Consider the following 21,532-nt stretch of genomic DNA (forward strand, 5'->3'; position numbering starts at 1 on the left):
GTGGCACATGCCTGTTTTATCTATTCTCTGTCTTACAATACTGGTTTGCCTTAGAGTCCTGCTTTTTTAATGTGTAAATAAAGATTTACGAGCCTGGACATCTAGAGAAAACTACATAGTTAAAGGGATAGGAAAGTCAAAATTAAACTTGCATGATTCAGATAGAGCGCATAATTTTAAGACAATGCAATTCCATTTTAAAATGTGCTTTGTTCTCTTAGTATCCCTTGTTGAAAAAGAATATGCACATAATCTACATTAGTGGGAGCTAGCTGCTGATTGGTGCATGTACACATTTGTCTCTTGTGATTGGCTAATTCAGATACCTTTCAGTAGTGCAATGGTGTTCCTTCAGCAAAGGATAACAAAAGAATGAAGCAAATTTGATAATAGAAGTAAATTGGAAAGTTGTATGTTCAATCCAAATCATAAAAGCAAAGGTTGGGGTTTCCTGTCCATTTGAATTAATGGTAGCACGATATAGACAGTTCATGCTGCAAAAAAGACACAATTTTCTGTTTGTTAGACCACTAACGAAAAAACATAATTTAATAGTTTTATATGCAAACAGGGTCTTCTATCAGTCAATTAAAAGGGACATGGAAGACAAAATATATTTTAAATGTTTAACACTTTATCACTCAATGTTAACACCACAAATTTGAACTCAAAATGAATCTTCACCTGGGATCGACTCAGCTGCAATAGACAAGCACATATATTTTGAAATATGTACTGATTTATATCTATGCCAAAATTTTATTTTTAGTTAATACAATTTACTTTGTGTTTTTTAAAACCACACATTGTTAGAATTAGAGTTAATTAATTATTACTTTAATATATAATATTTTAACATGTTAAAAAGTAAACTATATATGGATATTCTAAAAAACTGCTAATCCTTTTTATATATTATTTATACTCTCCCAGTGCAGTATACACAACATACGTAGACAATATCAGGCCCATTTATCAAAGGGCTTGCGGACCTGATCCGACACTGCGGATCAGGTCCGCAAGACCTCGCTAAATGCGGAGAGCAATACGCTCTCCGCATTTAACATTGCACCAGCAGCTCACAAGAGCTGCTGGTGCAACACCGCCCCCTGCTGACTCGCGGCCAATCGGCAGCCAGCAGGAAGCTGTCAATCAACCCGATCGAATACGATCGGGTTGATGTCCGGCGATTCCTGTCCGCCTGTTCAGAGCAGGCGGACAGGGTTATGGAGCAGCGGTCTTTAGACCGCTGCTTCATAACTTGTGTTTCTGGCTAGTCTGAAGACTCGCCAGAAACACGGCCCTTCAAGCTCCGTACGGAGCTTGATAAATGGGCCTGTATAAATCAAATACAGAGCTAAGGATGCCTATTCATTAGAAATAAACATGTTGGCAAATACACAAGGCAATAAATACAAATACACAGAATTATTCAAATTTCAGCAAATGTAATCTCTGTGTCTTTAAATTTGTAGAAGAAAAATAAGGTACCCCTGTTGGGTTCCACTTACATTTCAGTATAGGGAGAGCCTTCAGAGGCACCTGGATATCCACACTTTGCCACTTCCTGGAGTATGGTAGTATTCTCACTAGGTGTGGTTATTTCCATAGAAGAGAGCAGAAACACAATCCAAATAGTGCAACACTGTATGTTTATTGTATCATTTAAAACACATTTGAATTTAGCAAGCATTGTGTTCACATTTAATAACCTCAATTAGATATTTGGTGTGTGTAGTGCAGAGTTTAAGATTAGTCAGACACTATCAAGGTAAACTTTTCTGATGAAAAAGGAATACACAGTTTGAACTTTCGAAACGCGTCAGGACCATTGCAAAGACGCCATAGCCTTGTACTTTATGTTTCCTGAGAGACATGTATGAACTTAAAGAAAAGTGTATCTTGATACTCCAGGGAGTGGCAAAGCATGGATTATCCAGGTACCTCTGAAGGTTCTCTCTACACTGCGCGGCAATCACCTCATTAGATCGGGGTAATGCATTGTAATAAGGAACCCCACAGGGGAACCTTTTTTTTTTCTACATATTTAAAGACACAGAGACATTTGCTGAAATTTGAATAATTCTTTGCATTTGTATTAATTACCTTGTATATAAAAAAAAGTCATAAAGGGAATTTTGAGACAAAATGATAAGCCTATTAATGTCCACAGACCACAAGTCAAAAACCATTGATAAATTCAATCGTGAACTATGACCAAATAGAAACAACTCTTTATTTCACATTTTGTTTCTTCAAAAAGTTACAGATTTGATAAAAAAACAACACAATAGTGGGACAATAAAGTAAAAAAAAAAAAATCTGTGATAAATTCCTTTCTTTTTTGGTAATGAGAGTCCAGTAGGCGGCAAAGACACCTTACCCCAGTGCTCTCAAATATCCCACCTATTTCCCCTTCCGTCCCAGTAGTACATGTAGCCGAGGTAAGGAAGAAAGGAAGAAAGATAGTAGGGTACAGAGGTTCAAACCAGGACTGACGTAACCAGAAAAAAAATTGGGTGGGTTTGTGGACTTTTACTACCAAGAAAGAAAGGAATTTATCAGGTAACAATACATTTTGTTTTCTTTCTAATGGTAGTGAAAGGCCACAAGTCCTTACTCTCGGGCCATCAATACCCAAGCTGTGTAGTCCATGAAAATGGCATGCTCTATCTCACTAATGAAAGAAACATTTTGTTTTTCATGTCCCTTTAAGGAACCTGATTCAAAAATACTGGGGGAGGGGCTTTTGTCCCCTTCTAGACACTTATGATTTTAAGATCAATTTTACAAGAAATGCAATATGAACTGAAAAATGTAGAATTTTTTTTATAAATGTACTATAGTAAACATACAGGGGCCGATTTATGAAAGTGCTATAGCGGATCATGTCCGCTGCACATCGATAAATGCCGACAGCATACGCTTAAGACCACTGCTTCTTAACTCCTGTTTCCGGCGAGCCGGAAGGTTCGCGCAGAAACAGCTGCATCAAGCTCCGAATCTGCCCCATAGGCCTTTGCCAGCATTTTGTTAGTGAGCGTTCCTACAGCTAACATCTCGAAAAAATACAAATAACCAATGATTAAAACCCCTACACCCAGGAACATGCTTGTAAAATTATATTCTGTCTTGTGGACCTGTTGTTTCAAGGCTGGCACGATTGGTTTGTGTATTTTTTTTATATCTCTTAAACTGTTTTCATGTTGTCTCTTGTTGCAAATATTAGGGAGGGCAGCTATATAGAGGGGCTTTTTTTTCTGATTTGAATGAGTTTGTTCTGTAAAATTGTGAAGATTTTTTGATGCTTTAATTGGTGCACCAAGGAAACAATGATAAGACAAGGGCTGCTGCAGTGACTATAATGCCCCAGCGAGTATTTATTGCAGAATATTAGTTTCACCAAAGGGCTCTATTGAATTTAGGTAACAATTAAATCTAGCACTGACAACACTCACAAGCTAATGAGTACAATGTCACATATTGTATTCCGAAGCAACTCTAGATCAGGGCGGTTGCTGGGCAATAGTCACACCTGATAAATCTGTTTTTATTTGTCTCAACAGGGGTTAAAGGGACGGTAAGCACCATGTAATTACAAGACATTTCTGTTTTGTTATTATAGAATAACATTGTCAATGTTTATGTTTTTAGAATAAAATAACATTCTATTTTACTGCAATTGTATTTTAATAGCCAAACTCCGCCCATAATGTGCCCTCTTTAGGGGAGCCAATCTGGTCTTTAGTCAGCACACAGCAAAGCTAGATATGCAATTATTATCAGACAGATATGTGGCACTGTTAGCCTTGAAAAATCAGCAGGGTGCATTTCAAGTTTTGAATATTAGAAATTGTTTCATTTTCAGAGCTAAATCACATGAAAAGGGAGAAAAATATGAATGAAAATATGTTGCAGAATTGTTTGATTATGCACAACTAAAGATTTTCTATACACATCACAAGGTGTTTACTTTCCCTTTAAAGTGATGGTAAACTTTAACTTTTTTAGTTGCAATATTTGTAATTATAAACTAAAAGATGGAGACTTTCATTCAATAAAGTCTTTGGAAAGGCTTATTTATTTTTAATATTATCGACCCTTTCTTGTTTTCCTATATGTTGCCGTTCCTCTCCCTGTAACAGATAGGCTATGTCCTATTTCACAGATGATTCAGACTGTAGCCAATCTTATTAAACCCCCTTTGCTGGACGTCAAAGGGGGAGCAATACGATTGGCTACAACCTAAATCGTCAGTGAAGTAGGAAATAGACTATCTGTTACGGGTAGAGGAACGGAGACATATAGGAAAACATGAAAGGGTAATTAAGCAAAAAAAAAATAAGCGGTTCCAACGCCTTTAATGAATGAAAGTCCCCATCTTTTAGTTTATAATTACAAATATTGCAACTAAAATAGTTAACGTTTACCATCACTTTAAGTATAAAAACCTGGGGCACATCATTTGCCTGAAATTGCATATTCCCCCTATAGAAAACCATTATTTCATCCTGTATTTCCTTTACAGATTTTTTTTTCCACTTCAGTCTGAAAGAAAATCTCTCAAGGGATTCAGAGGAGCTATTTTTAGAGAGCTGTAGGAAACTGTGTCCTATGGAGACAACATCCACAATGACATTTTGCGTGTGACCTTTAATAGGATGGAGGTGCCAGCATTGTCTTAGCAAGCTTAGAAAAACACAGCCCTTCTCATAATGTACAATAGGACAGGATAGCCAGTTAGAACGCTTCTTTTGTTTAAGTGTTAAAGGGACAGATACCAATAGAGGCCAACTGAAAAAAAGTGAAAAATTGGTGCAAACTCCTTAGTATTTATTTGTGCTTTTAAAATTAAAGGGATATAAATGATGTATAATGAAAAAATGTTTCCATTATTTATTTTGCCTGCTTTTCTTGTAATTCACACCTGAGTGTAGAATTCTTAACCCTGATTCCCCAACGCGCTTTACAAGGATTGGTTGTTATTTGCAGGAGCGTGTTTATATCTGTTTCCCGTTGGTTACAGCAAAAAGAGATAAGAAAAACAACTCTCAAGTGGGGTTCTATGGGGTGTGTCTCTGGACTGTAAAACAACTCAAATTTTGCAAACAAAATGATAGAATTAAATAGTTTTGAAACATTTATTTTGGATAAAGAGATCTTGCAAAGCAGTAATTAATTTCTAAAGCAAATATATATAAAAAGTTTGCAAGGCATGGAAGGCAATTTTAGTGCTGCATCTAAAAAGTTGTATATATATATATATATATATATATATATATGTTCAAGTTCTAGAAATACTTTTTCTTTTTCAGTTTCAATATTTCACTCTGTTTACCTATGAAGCTGAAGGAAATGTCTCTATCAGCCAGTAAGAATGTATACTGCAGTATGCAACATACATTTTAGCTAGTTTTGCACATGATTTATGATTTAAGCTATCTGCTATCATGTTCACAAACCACGGGCAGAACTAACCAACTGATACCAAGTTGTTGCAAAACATTAATAGTGACTATGAGCCTTAACTCGTACGCCTCCTCTGAGGCGGCAGACAGCGATCCGCCTGATCTCATATGATAGGGTTGATTGACACCCCCTGCTAGCGGCCGATTGTCAGGGGCCGGTATTGCACAAGCATTTTACTAGAAATGCTTGTGCAATGATAAATGCCGACAGTGTATGCTGTCAGCATTTATCGATGTGCTGCAGACACTGTTAAATCGGCCCCTGTGTCTCTAGACCTCCTTGGAATTTCCATACCCGGACCCTTGAGACACGTTTCATTATATCCAGCGAGGCTACTTTACTGTCACAAAACGTATAGGTGAAGCCATTTCGACTATGATCTCATCTTTACAACAAAGTCCCTTACAAGCGTCTTTAAATCTAGATAATCAACATAATTTTTGTCTCTGTGTCATATAAAATAATGTATTTTAAACATATATTGTAGAGTCTGTGTTTTTACAAATGGATGGCCCTGTACTGAATACAATTATTTTGTTTTATGTCAAACAGGGTGTTTCCTTGTCGTCCAATAAAACAATGTGAGTTTTCTTTATTAGCCAGTGAGCAATTTGTTTAAAATAATGAGGTGGGTGCAACCATGTATCTCTATTAGATGAATTTAGATTTCTATCAATATTCTATTTTCTCAGTAGATATGGAAATACAGAGAAATCAGAGATTGCATGGCTAGATTTACAGATCAGCATTTACATTAAAAATATATATACACTATTCAATCTTTAAAAATACTCCAGAAATAAGGAGAAATGCATTTACAGGTATTAATTAATCAGAAAACATGTTCTATATATTTTTTCCCGTTTTAGATCATATGCACATGACAAATAATTCAGGACTAGAGTATGCAAGCCATATTAGCGCTCCACTGAGTAATACAAGTGTATGCTAATGTGTGCTGGCATTACAAGTTAAGCACAATGCGCACTCAAGCTCACATTCGCATTACTAGGAGGCATTGTGCTTGCTTCCATATTTACTTGGAACACACTTTTCAGTGCTGTTTTTTTCCCTAACAAAGCACTTCCGCCAACTTTAGTCCCAAAATACTGCCTAGTACAGTTACAGTATTTTATTTTTTAATAAAATACAATACACTACACTGTATTTTGGGGGCATTTGGGGCACATTTATAAAATTAAACAGAAATCTGCAGTAGCAATAACCAGCCACTTGTAATAAATTATTGCTCCACTTATGATCTAGCCCTTAATTGTTTAATGGTTCTGAATTGAGTATTTGACATTGTTAAGGAAGCAAGATTATCCTTTACAACAGTTAAATTATTATTAGTTGCTATTTTTTGTATTTATTTTTCACCAAGGGCATTGCTAAGGAGCTGCAAGGAGCTAAATCCCTGAGTGTGCGTCAGTAGAGTTTGTAATGTGTTTTGACCTCACTGGTGCTCAGAGTAAGACTAGTTGTCTTTATAGTTTATTTACGTTTGTAACCTCCCTTTAGCAACTGACTGATTACTGATTATAACATTTTTTTTTTTCATTCAATGAGATCAGTTAATAAAATCATTATATAACATTCTAATTCTCTGGATGCTACATATAACCAGAATATTACATGAAACTGAGGTCAGAATATGAGAACATAGACAGTTTTCCAAAATAATCAGTGTCAATAGAATAACCAATGAAGCCTTTTGCTATCAGTGACTGGTGTGCATTCCGGTCCACTGGCCTGTAACTCTGTTGATAACCCCCCCCCCCCCCCATTCAAAGCCATTGTAGAAGTCAAAACCATATCTAAGCCATTGTAGAAGTCAAAACCATATCTAAGCCATTGTAGATGTCAACACCATATCTAAGCCATTGTAGATGTCAACACCATATCTAAGCCATTGTAGATGTCAACACCATATCTAAGCCATTGTAGATGTCAACACCATATCTAAGCCATTGTAGATGTCAACACCATATCTAAGCCATTGTAGATGTCAACACCATATCTAAACAGACAAAGGCCCAGTCCAGCACTTCAGGCCACTGCACGCCAAGCCAAGGTCACCACAACAACCTTAAATGGAATATGGAACTTCAAAGAGGATAGCAGCAAATGGTGGATAACAGGATTTATTTAGCACACAAACATAGCAGCGACTTTTTGGGAATACCTTCCCTTAATCATGATTAAGCCATTGTAGATGTCAACACCATGGGGCCTATCTATCAAGCTCCGAAAGGAGCTTGACGGCCCGTGTTTCTGGCGAGTCTTCAGACTCGCCAGAAACAGCAGTTATGAAGCAGCGGTCACAAAGACCGCTGCTCCATAACCCTGAGCAGGCTCTGAGCAGGCGGACAGGAATCGCCACAATTCAACCAGATTGAGTACGATCGGGTTGATTGACACCCCCTGCTGGCGGCCCATTCAACAGGGAGCGGCATTGCACCAGCAGCTCTTGCTGCACCAGCAGTGTATTGCTCTCCAAATTCAGTGATGTCTTGCGGACCTGATCCGCACTGTCGGATCAGGTCCGCAAGACATTTCTTAAATATGCCTCCATATCTAAGCCATTGTAGATGTCAACACCATATCTAAGTAATTGTAGATGTCAACACCATATTTACCTGTGTGTTCTAAAGCCGAGCCTCTTCTGTACAGGAGTTCCTACCATGCTGTCTTCTGAGGAGTCTTTGAGCGTGCTATGTCTAGGCACGCTGTTGAAACCAAAATCTGCATCAACCACTCTAATCCCTTCAGCCTCTTCTGCTCCTGCTGATGGAAGTGTGCTAAGGGTTAACCATGTGCGCAAGACCACTCTAATATTTAAAGAAGCCATTGGTGGCTTAGTGTGTGCACCAAGAGACAGCAACCAATCAAGTGATATATCTGCTCAACATGATGCCTCTAAAACATTTCATTCCTTGCTTGGTTATTCTATTGACAAATCATTGGTGACCGCAGCTTCCAGTTACCCTCCTTGGTGTTTCTGCTTCTTCATTCTCTGCTACCTGTTATCTGCCTTGTGCTACATGTTGTCTTCTGGCTCCTCGAAATCTGGCTTCCCACTTTGACTTTGATTCTGCTTGCCCCTTCTAGTTTGACATTTATTTGATTCACCCTAATCTGACCTTGGCCGGGACTCTGATCTGTCTATTGCCTTCTGATTTTGATTATTATCTGATGTACTGTCTTCCCGTTAATGACCTTGGCCTCCCTGACTCTGCCTTATCCCTCTGTATCGGACTGGCTGACCTTGGCTGCTGCTGACCACATCCTTGGATCTTCCCTGGCAATTTAACAGCTCTCGTGCCTAGCACCTCTCTAGCCAACCTGGGCCACATCAGGTTCTCTAGCAGAAGTGTACGTAAGAGTGTGCATAGTATCTACATAAAGGATTCCACACCACAAACTCTCACTTAACACCTTACACCAGACCAGAGCCCTTCAGATGCCGGTCACTCATGCAAGCCTGTAAACCACAAGTTAAAAACAAATGGTCCTTAGAGGCGGTGGACTAAAAGGATCATTCTACACAGTAGAATTGAATAATTGACAAATGCACAAAACAATAATAATAATGCAATAACACTTAGTTTGAAATTGAAATGAGCAGTAGTAATTTCAAAGTTAATCCAATTTCCCCTTCCCCTGTATCATGTGACAGCCATCAGCCAATCACAAAATGCATATACGTATATACTGTGCACTTTTGTACATACTCAGTAGAAGCTGGAGCTTCAGAAAGTGTGTAATAATTTGTATTTTTTGACAAATTAAGTAACAGATAGAAATGTCTTTAATTTAAAAAAACAAACATAAAAGCATACAGCTCTGATAAAATAAAACCCTTCATGAAACTACCTGCAACATCACATACAAAGATTGTGAAAATTCCTAAAACAAAATATGCACCTCGGTGCACAGAACAAATTAAGGGTACTGGCATCATAAAAAAAAAAATACATAAATAAAAACCTCCTCAAAATCTTACAGTAAAATTATTGATAGGCAGCCAAGGGATAAAATGACTGCTCAGTTGCGACAAATTTTACATGGAACAAGAGTGGAGGTTTTTTTTTTTTTTTGGGGGGGGGGCATTGTGTGACCCCCAACTACCATTGTTAACAGCCTCTTACAGATTATCCAGTATTTTTGTGGACGGCAGCCGGAGCCCATAAACAATGTAACCTTGTCACCTTTGAAAAAAAGAGAAACAACTGGGCGAGGAAAGACTTTGGGGGGGGGGGGGTAATTCCAGGTTAACTCTTGTTTATACACATTAGATTTCATTTATTGCAGGCAGCCAGGAGCACAAATAGCTGCAGCACAACCCGGTTTTCTAATCCGAGTGCTAATGAAGTAATGAAGCAGCTGCTGTATGTTTACTAAGGAAACAAATTACGCACGACTCTGCGTTACAGAAGCCATTACAGACCAGTCGCACAAATCCTTTATTTTATCGACGAGTCTGCTCAAGGGTGACAAAGGTGTAAAAACAGATATTTCATCAGGAAATGAGAAAATGGTAAATGTTTCCTTCTCTGCGTGGTTATTTTTATACCGGTGAATGCATTTGTAAGAGATATTATGATTTAGTTAAAAAATACATAATAAATAGATAGGATAGATAGATAGATATAAGATAAATAGATAGATAGATATAAGATAAATAGATAGATAGATATAAGATAGATAGATATAAGATAAATAGATGAATAGATAGATATAAGATAAATAGATAGATATAGTTAAATAGATAGATAGATATATATAAGATAAATAGATATAAGATAGATATAAGATAAGATAGATAGATAGAAGATAAATAGATATAAGATAAGATAGATAGATAGATAGATAGAAGATAAATAGATAAATATAAGATAGATAGATAGATATGAAAGAGATTTGGCCTTTTAAGCTTTCTAGTTATTAGACTGCTGATGAGGTTAATGTACTGTATAATTACAAATACGGTTTGCATGTTAAAAAGATATGAAGCCCAATTTATTCTTTCATGATTCAGATAGAGCATGCAATTTTAAACAACTTTCTAATTTACTCCTATAATCAATTTTTTCTTAATTTTCTTGGTATTTTTTTGTTGAAAAGAAGGGATGTATACTTTGGAGCCGGCCTATTTCTGGATAGGGTTGCACCCAGCCGGTATTTTACCTACATGTCCGGTATTTTTAAGGTTCATGTTAATGTAGAAAATAAATAATAAATATTGAAAGTGATACTTCTTCTGAGTTATAAACAAATGAGCATTTAAAATCAGTCCTATCAGCTTTAGTTTTTAAGTTATGCTGTTTAATTATTTATTCAAATTTATGTTAATGAGCAAGGCCGGTATTTTCTTCCAAGAAAGGTGGCAACCCTATTTCTAGAGCACTATATGGCAGCAGTTTTGCAAGAATGTTATCCATTTGCAAGAGCACTAGATCTCAGCACTATTTCCTGCCATGTAGTGCTCCAGACGCCTACCTAGGTGTCTCTTCAACACAGAACATTTCATTTTAAGAGACTTTTTACTTGGGATAAAATCGTTTTTAACTTCAACTTGGTATCTTAGTATCCTTTGTTGAAAAAGCTTACCTAAGTAGCAGCAATGCACTACTGGGTGCTAGCTGACGCTGCTGATTAGTGGCTACACACGTATGTCTGTTGTCACTGTCTTAATAGATGTGCTTAGCAAGGTCTCAATAATGCATTACTGGGCTGGAACTGACTTTGACTATGTGTTTAACTCTTATATGTTCTAACATTTTCTGTTTTGCACTTCAATGTCTCTTTAATTGATAATCATTGCCCACACAGCAGGTGCCTCATATTCATTCTTCAAGATCTACCAACAGATCTGATTTTTGGATTTTCCCTGACGGTAAAGATGCAGCATGTTATAAAGTCACAATAAAGGAGGCGCCTCATGGCTTAGTACCGTCAGCGGGAACACACAAATAAAGGGGTTAAAGGAAACGCACAATTTATGCAGTGCCATATGGTGCTATACAGGCAGACCGGGTCCTCAGAGCCACCCGGAGAGACTGAGATCCAGTCACCAAAGCACAGGACACATGACACCACTCACTCTCTGATGAGTAGATATGGAAGGCAGGTTTAAAGGGCCGTGATATAAGTAATAAAGCATAGCTGTAAACATCTGACTAGAGAATATCACCTGAACATCTCTATGTAAAAATAGGAAGATATTTTACCTAAAATTTCCTCAGCAGCCACAACCTATTGTAAAGGGACTTTAAGCAGCCAATTGTGTTGCTAGTCCTGGGTCTTGAAAGGGAGCGGGCATCTGGCATGTGCAGGCACAGTCATGTTATTTCACTCTTTATTTTAAGAAAGTTTGCTATGAAATCTCACGTGATTTCAGTGAATTCCCATGGGATCACAGTAAAACAAAGTGTGACATCAGAACTGATGAGGCTAATTGGCTGCTGCTGTTTCTTTCTTCTTTTTTTCCCCAACATGCAGCTGGCAGCATCTGAAGGATAACTGTTCACAGAACATTTGCATCTAACAAAGCAAATTTGATGATAAAAGCAAATTGTAAAGTTGTTTAAAATTGCATGCCCTACCTGAATCATGAGTTTAATTTGACTTTACTGTTCCTTTAAATATCAAGTGGTATTTCCTTGACAGCTTTTTACAGTTATGCTGCAGCACTTTCAACTGATTTAGCATATTTACAGTGTGTCCCTTTAAGAGCAAAGATAGGTTCAAAAAGGGGCATTTAAAAATTGTATTAAAACAAAATATAAAATGGCAACGCGTTTCTCAGCAACTCAGTGTCATCAGTGTCTATGACTGCTGTTTATTGTTTCTTTTCACAAGTTACAACGTAAGGAGAATGCACAACTAATTACCTCTGGTTGATAGCTGATTGGCTGTGCATAAGAGAGTATAACTTCTTTTTTTTTAACCAACATTGTTGCAATCACTACTGCCATAGAGCGCTAAAAACAGGTGTACGCTCTTGAGGTCCTATGAGCCTAGGATTATTTTTTAACAAAAGGATACCAAGAGAACAAAAATAGAGAGTTGTTTAAAATTGCATTTTCTATATAGACATTAAAAGATTAATTTCCCTTTAAAGACTGGAAATAAAAACACAGAGCACAGAGAATTTATTTTGCTCGCCTGACACCCCTTATTCATGTTTACATGCCTTAAACACCACAGAGGACTCTGGTAATGTGATAGAAATGAAAATATGGTAAACTAAGGAGCATACAGAGGCAATGAGCACAGATTTGTGTCTCTAAAAACGCTTTACAAATGAGAGATCTCGCTCAGAAGTGCGTAAGCTACTAGCAGTAATGTAAGAATGATCGCTCCCTCTGAACACAGCATCTGTACGTGCAAGTAAAATAGCTGCTCTTAAAACCATATCCCCTCACAACGTAAATGCTTTTTCCTGTTGGCTTAACTTACTGTGACCATTAAAGGGACAGTCTGATCAAAATTAAATGTTCATGATTCAGATAGGGCATGTCATTTTAAACAACTTTCCAATTTACTTTTATCACCAAATTTGCTTTGTTCTTTTGGTATTCTTTGTTGAAAGCTAAACCTAGGTAGGCTCATATGTTAATTTATAAGTTCTTGAAGGCCGCCTCTTATTTCAGTGCATTCTGACAGTTTGTCACAGTTAGACAGCGCTAGTTCATCTGTACCATATAGATAACATGGTGCTATTTATTTATATATATTTGTGTATGTCACTGAATGGTGTGTGTGTATTTTATTGCTGAGTGTACAAGATACTAACTATTCAGTGTGCAAGTTGCATTGCTGTTGAGTGCTCTAGTTTTGGTTGGGTGTGAACGTTACTGTTATATATGCTGGTTACTATTGGTTGTGCTGTTTAACACTAGTGGTCAGATTCAGGGGTCAAGTCGAGCGGGAACGTATGGGAACGGAGTTCCTGCACTATTTTTGCAAGAGGAACTAAGTTCCCCCTGGACAGAGAACAGGAAAGCTTCAGTAACCACTGCTGCCGCTGGTGGTGGGAGGAGCTGGACCACAGTCTGATAAGAGTGATAGTGAGATCCTCTAATAATGGGCAGTAACACTTCCTACAATACAATAAATGCAAGCCTGTCAGCGGTTCTGCTGGGTGATCACCCCGTAATGTGTGTAACACATGGTGCTTACATTTCTGTGTGGTTTGCTCTGGGGTTATTTAGCTCCCCTCAGCAGAAATAGGACTATTGCGCCTTAAGTGGGTGACACTCTGTGACAGGGGAGGATTTTCAGGCCCAAAGGCAACCATTCAACCCTTTATTGGTTTTAATTTGCTTTTATTAACCAAAGTGTATAGATTATATACATATAAATACAGTGTATATATATATATATATATAAAACAATATTAATTGTGAGGTGGGTGGAAGTCTTGGTGAGTTCCGACACTTTTTTTTGTAGGACTTGACCCCTGGTCAGATTACCAAACGTTTACAAGAAAAAGCATGAAAACCACATTTAGCCTGACAGGGACAGTCTTTGTGCAATTACAAAAGAAAATGCGCTGCACCTGCGAATGGCGGGATATCTCCTATAGAAATAACGAGAGCTCTCTGCTATGTAAACGTTTACAATGGACGATAAAGCATACAGGAAGAAACTGGTGTTTGTTTAAACTTTAATATTACGCCTAATACAAATATAAACCCGTTGTTTTCAATGCACTGTACCTTAAATCCGCTGTTATTTTTTTATGCATAGGTTTTACTTTCAGAGTAATTAAACGCTTGCCACCTTTTAGTTTGCAAGAAAAAGGTGAGATCTGGAGGGAGAAATAATAATTAGGCTGGGATCTGAGAAACAATTTCATATGCGCCCATGTTGAGTCCCTTTGATGAAAAAACAGCAATTATGCTTTGTATTTTTCGCTTATAAGTACAAATGTCTGTGTGTTTTTGCACGTCCAGTGTACTTAAATTACGGTTTACGCTGTGTAATTTGGATACACATTTTAAGTTTTGGATCAAATACAATTTTTGGTGACCAATTTTGTTACAATTTATGATGCACCTTAATAATACTATTTTTTTCTGAGTATTTTTGTGTGATTGGTTTAATTATTTGTTTTGTATGATTTTGAAAATTACAATGTTTTTAGGTCATCCCACTTGGGAATTCTTAAATAATCTCGCCAGCCCAGAGACCTTTAGATTATTGTTATTATTCTGGTGTGTTGGTTAGTCTTGAGAGTGAAAATTACCATTATATATCCTAAAATACAAAGTAACAGTAGATAAGGTTACAAAAAAGACAGAAGTCCATTCAGATCAACCTATACAAATCTTAATATACTTACAAAAAAGCTCCAGTTGAGCTTAAATTAATTCCATTAAAAAAGGTGACCCATTTAACAAAATCAATCATGTACATGAATTCTGTTTCTAGCCAGAAATGTATCTAAACCATTGTTAAATGTATGTAAGGTATTGGAATTTACTACCTCCTTAGGTAATGAGTTCCACAATGTGATTGCTCTTTCAGTGTTGGGTGTGCCGGATATCTTTGAGAGTGCAGGTTACTGTTATATATGCTGGTTGCTATTGGTTGTGTTCTTTAACACTAGAGGCCAGATTACAAACAGTGGCCAGGTTTGAAAGCATATTAGAAATTGAAAGTAAAAAGCTAGCGTGCGAGCGAAAGACTGAGGTGCGCTAACTTCAGAACTAATTTCTTCCGGGCTAATTTATTTTCCCCATAGTCTTCTATGGGCACACAACATAAAATGAATAAATAAATAAAAATCAGTTTCTGTGAAAACCCAAAACTGAACTACACAAAAAGAATGCTAGGAATACTTTACATTCCTATGTTCTTCACATGGAAGAAAACATTATTTTTTATTTTTATATAACAAAAAGTCAGTAGGGTAGGCACTCCATAATCCAATGTTAACCCCTTGAGTGCTAACGACGGCTCTTAGCCGTCGCAGAGTTTCTCACTCAGGTGTTAGACGGCTCAGAGCCGTCGCTAGCACTCTCCCACCTTGAGGGAGATCTGAGGGCTCCCACCAGCTCCTACCCCGGCGATCGTGCCTGTAGAGTGACAGGCATCGCCGGGGCTTTCCGTTTTGCGCAGTGACGTCATGCGTAATGATGTGATGACATCACCGCGCAACTTTATTTAAAAATGACAAAGGACAATATAGGGAAAGGGGGCATCTGCTTAGAAGCCTGTATCTCAGGCATCTAAGCAGCTACAGACCCCCAAGACCCACCGTTGGAAAAGTAATCGCATAACCTTTCCAACGGTATAAGTCTTGGGGATCTGAAAAGAAAAAAAAGTAAAAAAAATATATTTAAAAAAATGTAAAATTTAAAAAACCCTCATATGTGCTTAGCACCCAGGTGGGAAAGTGCTTAGCACTCAAAGGGTTAAGCAACTCCCAGGGTGCAACTTCAGAAATATCCAGACAGGTAACGATGCAAAAAGGCACTCACTGGTTTTCCATAGTAAAATATAACTTTTAATATAAATAATTAAAAGTACAGAGCCTCTGTACTTTTAATTGTTTATATTAAAAGTTATATTTTACTATGGAAAACCAGTGAGTGCCTTTTTGCATCGTTACCAGTCTATATATATATATATATATATATATATATATAGATATATACACACACACAAATGTGTATAGGTTGCGCAAGAGCAATGTCAGACACGCTGATCCTTCTGTGGTAAATGGGATTTACAATGGACTTGTACTATTTAGTTGTTCGCTGATGTCAGGAAATCTCATTCAAGTCACCTGAGAAGTGAGTTGTTGCTACAAATGGTTGAATACAAAATTATTAGCCAAACTACAACTACCATTTGGCTTATTTGAAGGAGCAAATCAGGGATTGAGTCTGCAGACAAGAAAGCTAGCCAAGCTCATTATGTTAGTATAAAGTTTTTGCAGTTGTTATCTGTTGAAGCCATGTAGCAGGGTTAGCCTTAAGAAGTCTGCAGGGTGTATTTCCAGCTTTAAAGGGACTTTTTACACCAATTTTTCATATGAGTGCATGTAATAGGCACCACTATAAAGAAGAATATGCACAGAAACTGATCTAAAAATCCAGTATAAAACAGTTTACAAACTTACTTAGAAGCTCCCAGTTTAGCTCTGTTGATGAGGTTAGACTGGGACACCCACTGAACAGGGCTGAGAAAGCAGGAAGAGCAGACTCTCCCCCCCCCCCTTCCCTGCATATGAGTACTGTCTAACTGTGAAACGCTGTCAAAATGCACTGAGATAAGAGGCGTTTTTCAACGGTTTAGAAATCAGTTTGAGCCTACCTAGTTTTATCTTTCAAAAAAAGAATACCAAGAGAACAAATCAAATATGATGATAAAAGTAAATTGGAAAGTTGTTCATTTAACATCTAAATGTTAAAATCTCGAAGAGGCTCATATGCCAATCATATAAATAAACAATGATATAAACATTCATATAAATAAACAATGATATAAACAATCATAAATAAACAATGATATAAACAATAACATAAATAAACAATGATATAAACAATCATATAAATAAACAATGATATAAACAAAGATACAAAAACAATAAATAAACAGACATTTCTATGGTGGGTAAAGTGTAGCTACAAATAAATCCATAATACTTACAGGCCTATTCACACAATATTTTTATGGGTACCAATTCCATCCCCTCTTCTCTATAACACTGCAAGAGGTTTTGAACTTTCTAAGCAACAGCTTAGAAACTAGGGCCATTAAACTCAAAATATAGTTTGTTCAACTTTGAATTCCACTGTTCTAGGACCTGTGTTTATTAAAAAAAAAAAAGGAAAAAAGTTTTTACCATGGATAAAAGACTAACAGTTGACTTCCACAACATTTTTAAATTTGGATACATTAATGGTTTGTATCATATTTAATGTTTTATATAAAGTTTTGGAAAATGTTATTTTGTTATACATTATACATGCATATTGATATCTGGAATTAAAGAAAATGCTTTTCTTTCATTCATTGATAGTAAACAGACAAGTTAAAATCAGTAAACAAAATATTTAATGCCCCATCTTCTGCCTTTAGTAAAACTATGTATATCAATTACATGACAACCTCTTGGACGTATATATCTGTCAATCAAACACAAATAGGGCTAAAAAAAAATGCTGTGGATTTACCTTCCCATCCTGGCTTACACTCATACCCATGACTGGCAGGCATGACATGTAAGGCTGTAATTAATAAAATAAAAACATGGCCCTTTATAGTGACATTCAACACTTCGAGAGGGTAATATAAAATTATAAATTGAATATATTAAAAAAAACCTCTGCAATATACTTTCATTATCATTCATTACTTATTTTGTCTTCTTTTCCTGTAATTTCATTCTGAAATTGTGAACATTTCAGTTCCTGATAGAAATGGAAGTGCAGAACACTGTTATATCCCACACAGCGATTGGCTGCACACTCTAATGATCTATTTATAACTGTCCCTAATTGGCTACAGCAGAGAAGCTGCCATTGTTTTATAGACGGTAAAACTTTAGATTTATTTTGTCACTATTTAAACAAATAATGAAATTTTTAAAATGACATCTACATGTAATTAGAAGTCTAATCTTATCTTTGAATGCATCATTCTATCTAGCATTTATTTAGTGTTAAATGTCCCTTTAAGTGCACAGACACTTATGAATGTACAACTGTGCTTAGAGGCATACTAAAATATACCCATTCCAAAAGTTTTTACATTTTTCTCCATATAATGCCATTTTGTACAATACAAATTGAAAACAAACACCGTTTTTGTTTTTCTAGATAGTTCTTTAATTACTTTTATGTAGCTGTGAATAGTACAAAGTTTTCTGATATTTTTTTTTCCATTTTACTGAATTAAAAAAAAAAATCTAATCCTTTCATAAGTGTACTTTAAATAGAGGGGAAATTAAGAATATACAATTTCACAGAAAGCTAGTTTTGCTTACCATTTTGCATCGCTAATAAGATATCGCAACACAATCATTATTTTTCTCTACCAGTTGCACATCTGTAAGACCAAACAATGCTCCTTAGTGTCTACTGGTGAACGGTAAACACTGTATTATATATCCATATTTATATATATTATATGTAATATTTTTTTTTCTTTCTTTAATTTTTTTACAGAAACAAAATCATATTATTTTAGTAAATCCAAACTACTTCAAATTGAACAACATTCATTGCGTGAACAGACAAAACACATTTGAATACTTTTGATTACAACAAACATTATACATTATATATTTTATTCAGAATACATAAGTTTAAACAATATAGACAACTACTGCCCTTTGCTGGAAATGTAAATTAACCCCATCAAATTAAGAAACCACTAAGACACATTGTTAAGTAGTCACACTACTTTGGGAATCTCAGCCTGGTTTAATCTAGAAAAAAAAAATAAGTGAATTTTCTACTTTAAAATCACCAAACGGATATAGATATCCAGGGGGTTAATCCAGCAATGGCGTCAGCTAGTAATTTTCCTTTCATAATAGGAATATTATCATCCCATTTGCCTTTTAAAAGTTCTTTAACCACTTAAACCAGTCACAAGATATTGTTCATTACAGATCATTTTCAACAGTCACTGCCTCATATATTATGTTTATAGTCTTTATTTAAAAGTTCACAAAATGATCTCCATGGTCTGTGGTATTGATTTTCAGAGGGTACAGCTAGGTATCCATGCCATTTAGTCATTTGCAACCCATCACAAAGACAGTTTAATTTTGGCAACTGCTTCTTCACATAAGCAAGTTCTTATCGTCCTACGTTCGCGGCCAGTTCATAGGTCGCAGGACTGGCTACAACTCGTCAGATCTGATGACATGGAATAGAGTTACGTTGTAAAGTACCTGATGTCCGTTGTTCCATGCATATAGAGCTCTGTCTTTTGGGTTATAGTCCAACATAGAGATGTGGGAGTATTTGGTTTGGAAAGGAATATCAATATACTCATAGGTGGATGTATTTGTCTGGTAAGCATAATGCACTTTGGTACCACCTGAGTAACCATTGGTGACATAGAGTGTTCCGCAGATCATGAAAGCCTCACCTGCACTTCTCTTGGGATATCCAGTACTCCAGGTCTTGAGAATCTGGAGTGTATTGGGGTCCAGCTTGCTGATAACAATGTTTCCAGCATTTTGGTTAGTGGCATAGACTACCCACAATCCATTCTCATCCACCATAATGTCAATGTCTGACTGTCCTCCCCAAGCATAGTGATAGACATTGGTGTAGCCAGCTGAGTCCAGGCTACGTGTCTTCAGTATTGTCTCTGATTTCAAGTCAAACCTGATGATTATGTGGCTTTGGAATTTGTTGAAATAAATTGAACCATTATATACAACTTGTCCCGTCCCAGACCATGGATGTGGGAGACGATGAGAGGTAAAGTTGTCAGTGTTCATAAAATCTTCCATGGATTTGTACTCTCTGACAAAACGGTTATTGTGGTAGCCATCCATATACCAAACCTTTGGGGCAAAAACATTTCCATCAGTCTTTCATAGAGGACACATCAATATTCCTAAGATATTTTATCATCATCTAGTAAACTAAAAGGATATTTATATTTCAGAACAACTATATATTAAGTTACAAATGTATTTTGTTGAACTTTAAATATTAAATTAACTAAAAACAAAATTTATGCTTACCTGATAAATGTCTTTCTTTCCAGACATGGAGAGTCCGCAACGTCATTCCAATTACTAGTGGGAAATTCACTCCTGGCCAGCAGGAGGAGACATAGAGCACCCCAGCAGAACTGTTAAGTGTCACTTCCCTTACCCATAACCCCCAGTTATTCGGTCAAAGGGAAATGGAAAAAGAAGATAACACAAAGGTGTAGCGGTGCCTGAGGTTTAACAAAAATACTTATTTAAGGGTGGGGTCGTGGACTCTCCATGTCCGGAAAGAAAGACATTTATCAGGTAAGCATAAATTTTGTTTTCTTTCCTAAGACATGGAGAGTCCACAAGGTCATTCCAATTACTAGTGGGAACCAATACCCAAGCTAGAGGACACAGAATGAACAGGGAGGGAGAACAAGACAGGTGGACCTAAACAGAAGGCACCACCGCTTGAAGAACCTTTCTCACAAAAGAGGTCTCAGCCGAGGCAAAAGTATCAAATTTGTAAAATTTTGAAAAAGTATGCAGAGAGGACCATGTAGCTATCTTACAAATCTATTTCACAGAAGCTTCATTCTTGAAAGCCCAAGATGAGGAGACAGACCTAGTAGAATGACCTGTAATTCTCTCTGGAGGCTGCTGTCCAGCAGTCTCATAAGCAAATCGAATCACACTTCTCAACCTCCATTGACAGAGGCAAAGAGAATAACTGGGGGTTATGGGTAAGGGAAGTGACACTTAACAGCTCTGTTGGGGTGCTTGTTGCCTCCTTCTGCTGGCCAGGAGTGAATATCCCACTAATAATTGGAATGACGTTGTGGACTCTCCATGTCTTAGGAAAGAAAAAAACACAGTTTATAAACACAGTCAATACATCTTAGCAGAACACAGGCCCATACAATAAATAGCCTATTTAAATAATAAATGAAAAAGTTGTGATAATAAAGGATATGTGGTCTGTAAAACTCCTCAGTCCAGAAATCCCTTCATAGATTGTTCTCAAATATATTTCAAATATAAGAAGGAATGCTAAGAAAGTACTCACTTGTGGTATTAGAAGAGTGTTAAGGGCCCATATGTAGCCATTATTGGTCATTCTAAAACCATAGTCAGTTGAAGGATACAAACATTTTTATTGCAGACAATATTAAAATAATATCAAAAAAGGTTAAAGAGAAAAAATAAGCATCTTAAAGGGACTTGGAACCCAATCATTTTCTTTCATGATAGATAGAGCATACCTATGTAAACAACTTTCCAAATTACTTTTATAATCAATTTTGCTTCATTTTCTTGGAAATCTTTCTTTAAGAAGAAGCAATGCACTACTGAGAACTAGCTGAACAGATTGGTTAGCCA

General features: G+C 36.6%; 1 protein-coding gene across 1 annotated transcript in view; it reads right to left on the reverse strand.

The window, feature by feature from the left end:
• Nucleotides 1–18,293: 18,293 nt before the first annotated feature.
• The window catches only part of OLFM1 (olfactomedin 1), a 66,415-nt gene continuing 63,176 nt past the window's right edge, over nucleotides 18,294–21,532 (reverse strand). Inside the window, exon 6 of the mRNA XM_053695957.1 lies at nucleotides 18,294–20,014. Coding sequence (XP_053551932.1) covers nucleotides 19,340–20,014 — 675 coding nt within the window. The 3' untranslated portion in view covers nucleotides 18,294–19,339. The remainder of the gene's footprint in view (nucleotides 20,015–21,532) is intronic.

Source organism: Bombina bombina, chromosome 12, assembly GCF_027579735.1.
Source record: "Bombina bombina isolate aBomBom1 chromosome 12, aBomBom1.pri, whole genome shotgun sequence".
NCBI lineage: Eukaryota > Metazoa > Chordata > Amphibia > Anura > Bombinatoridae > Bombina > Bombina bombina.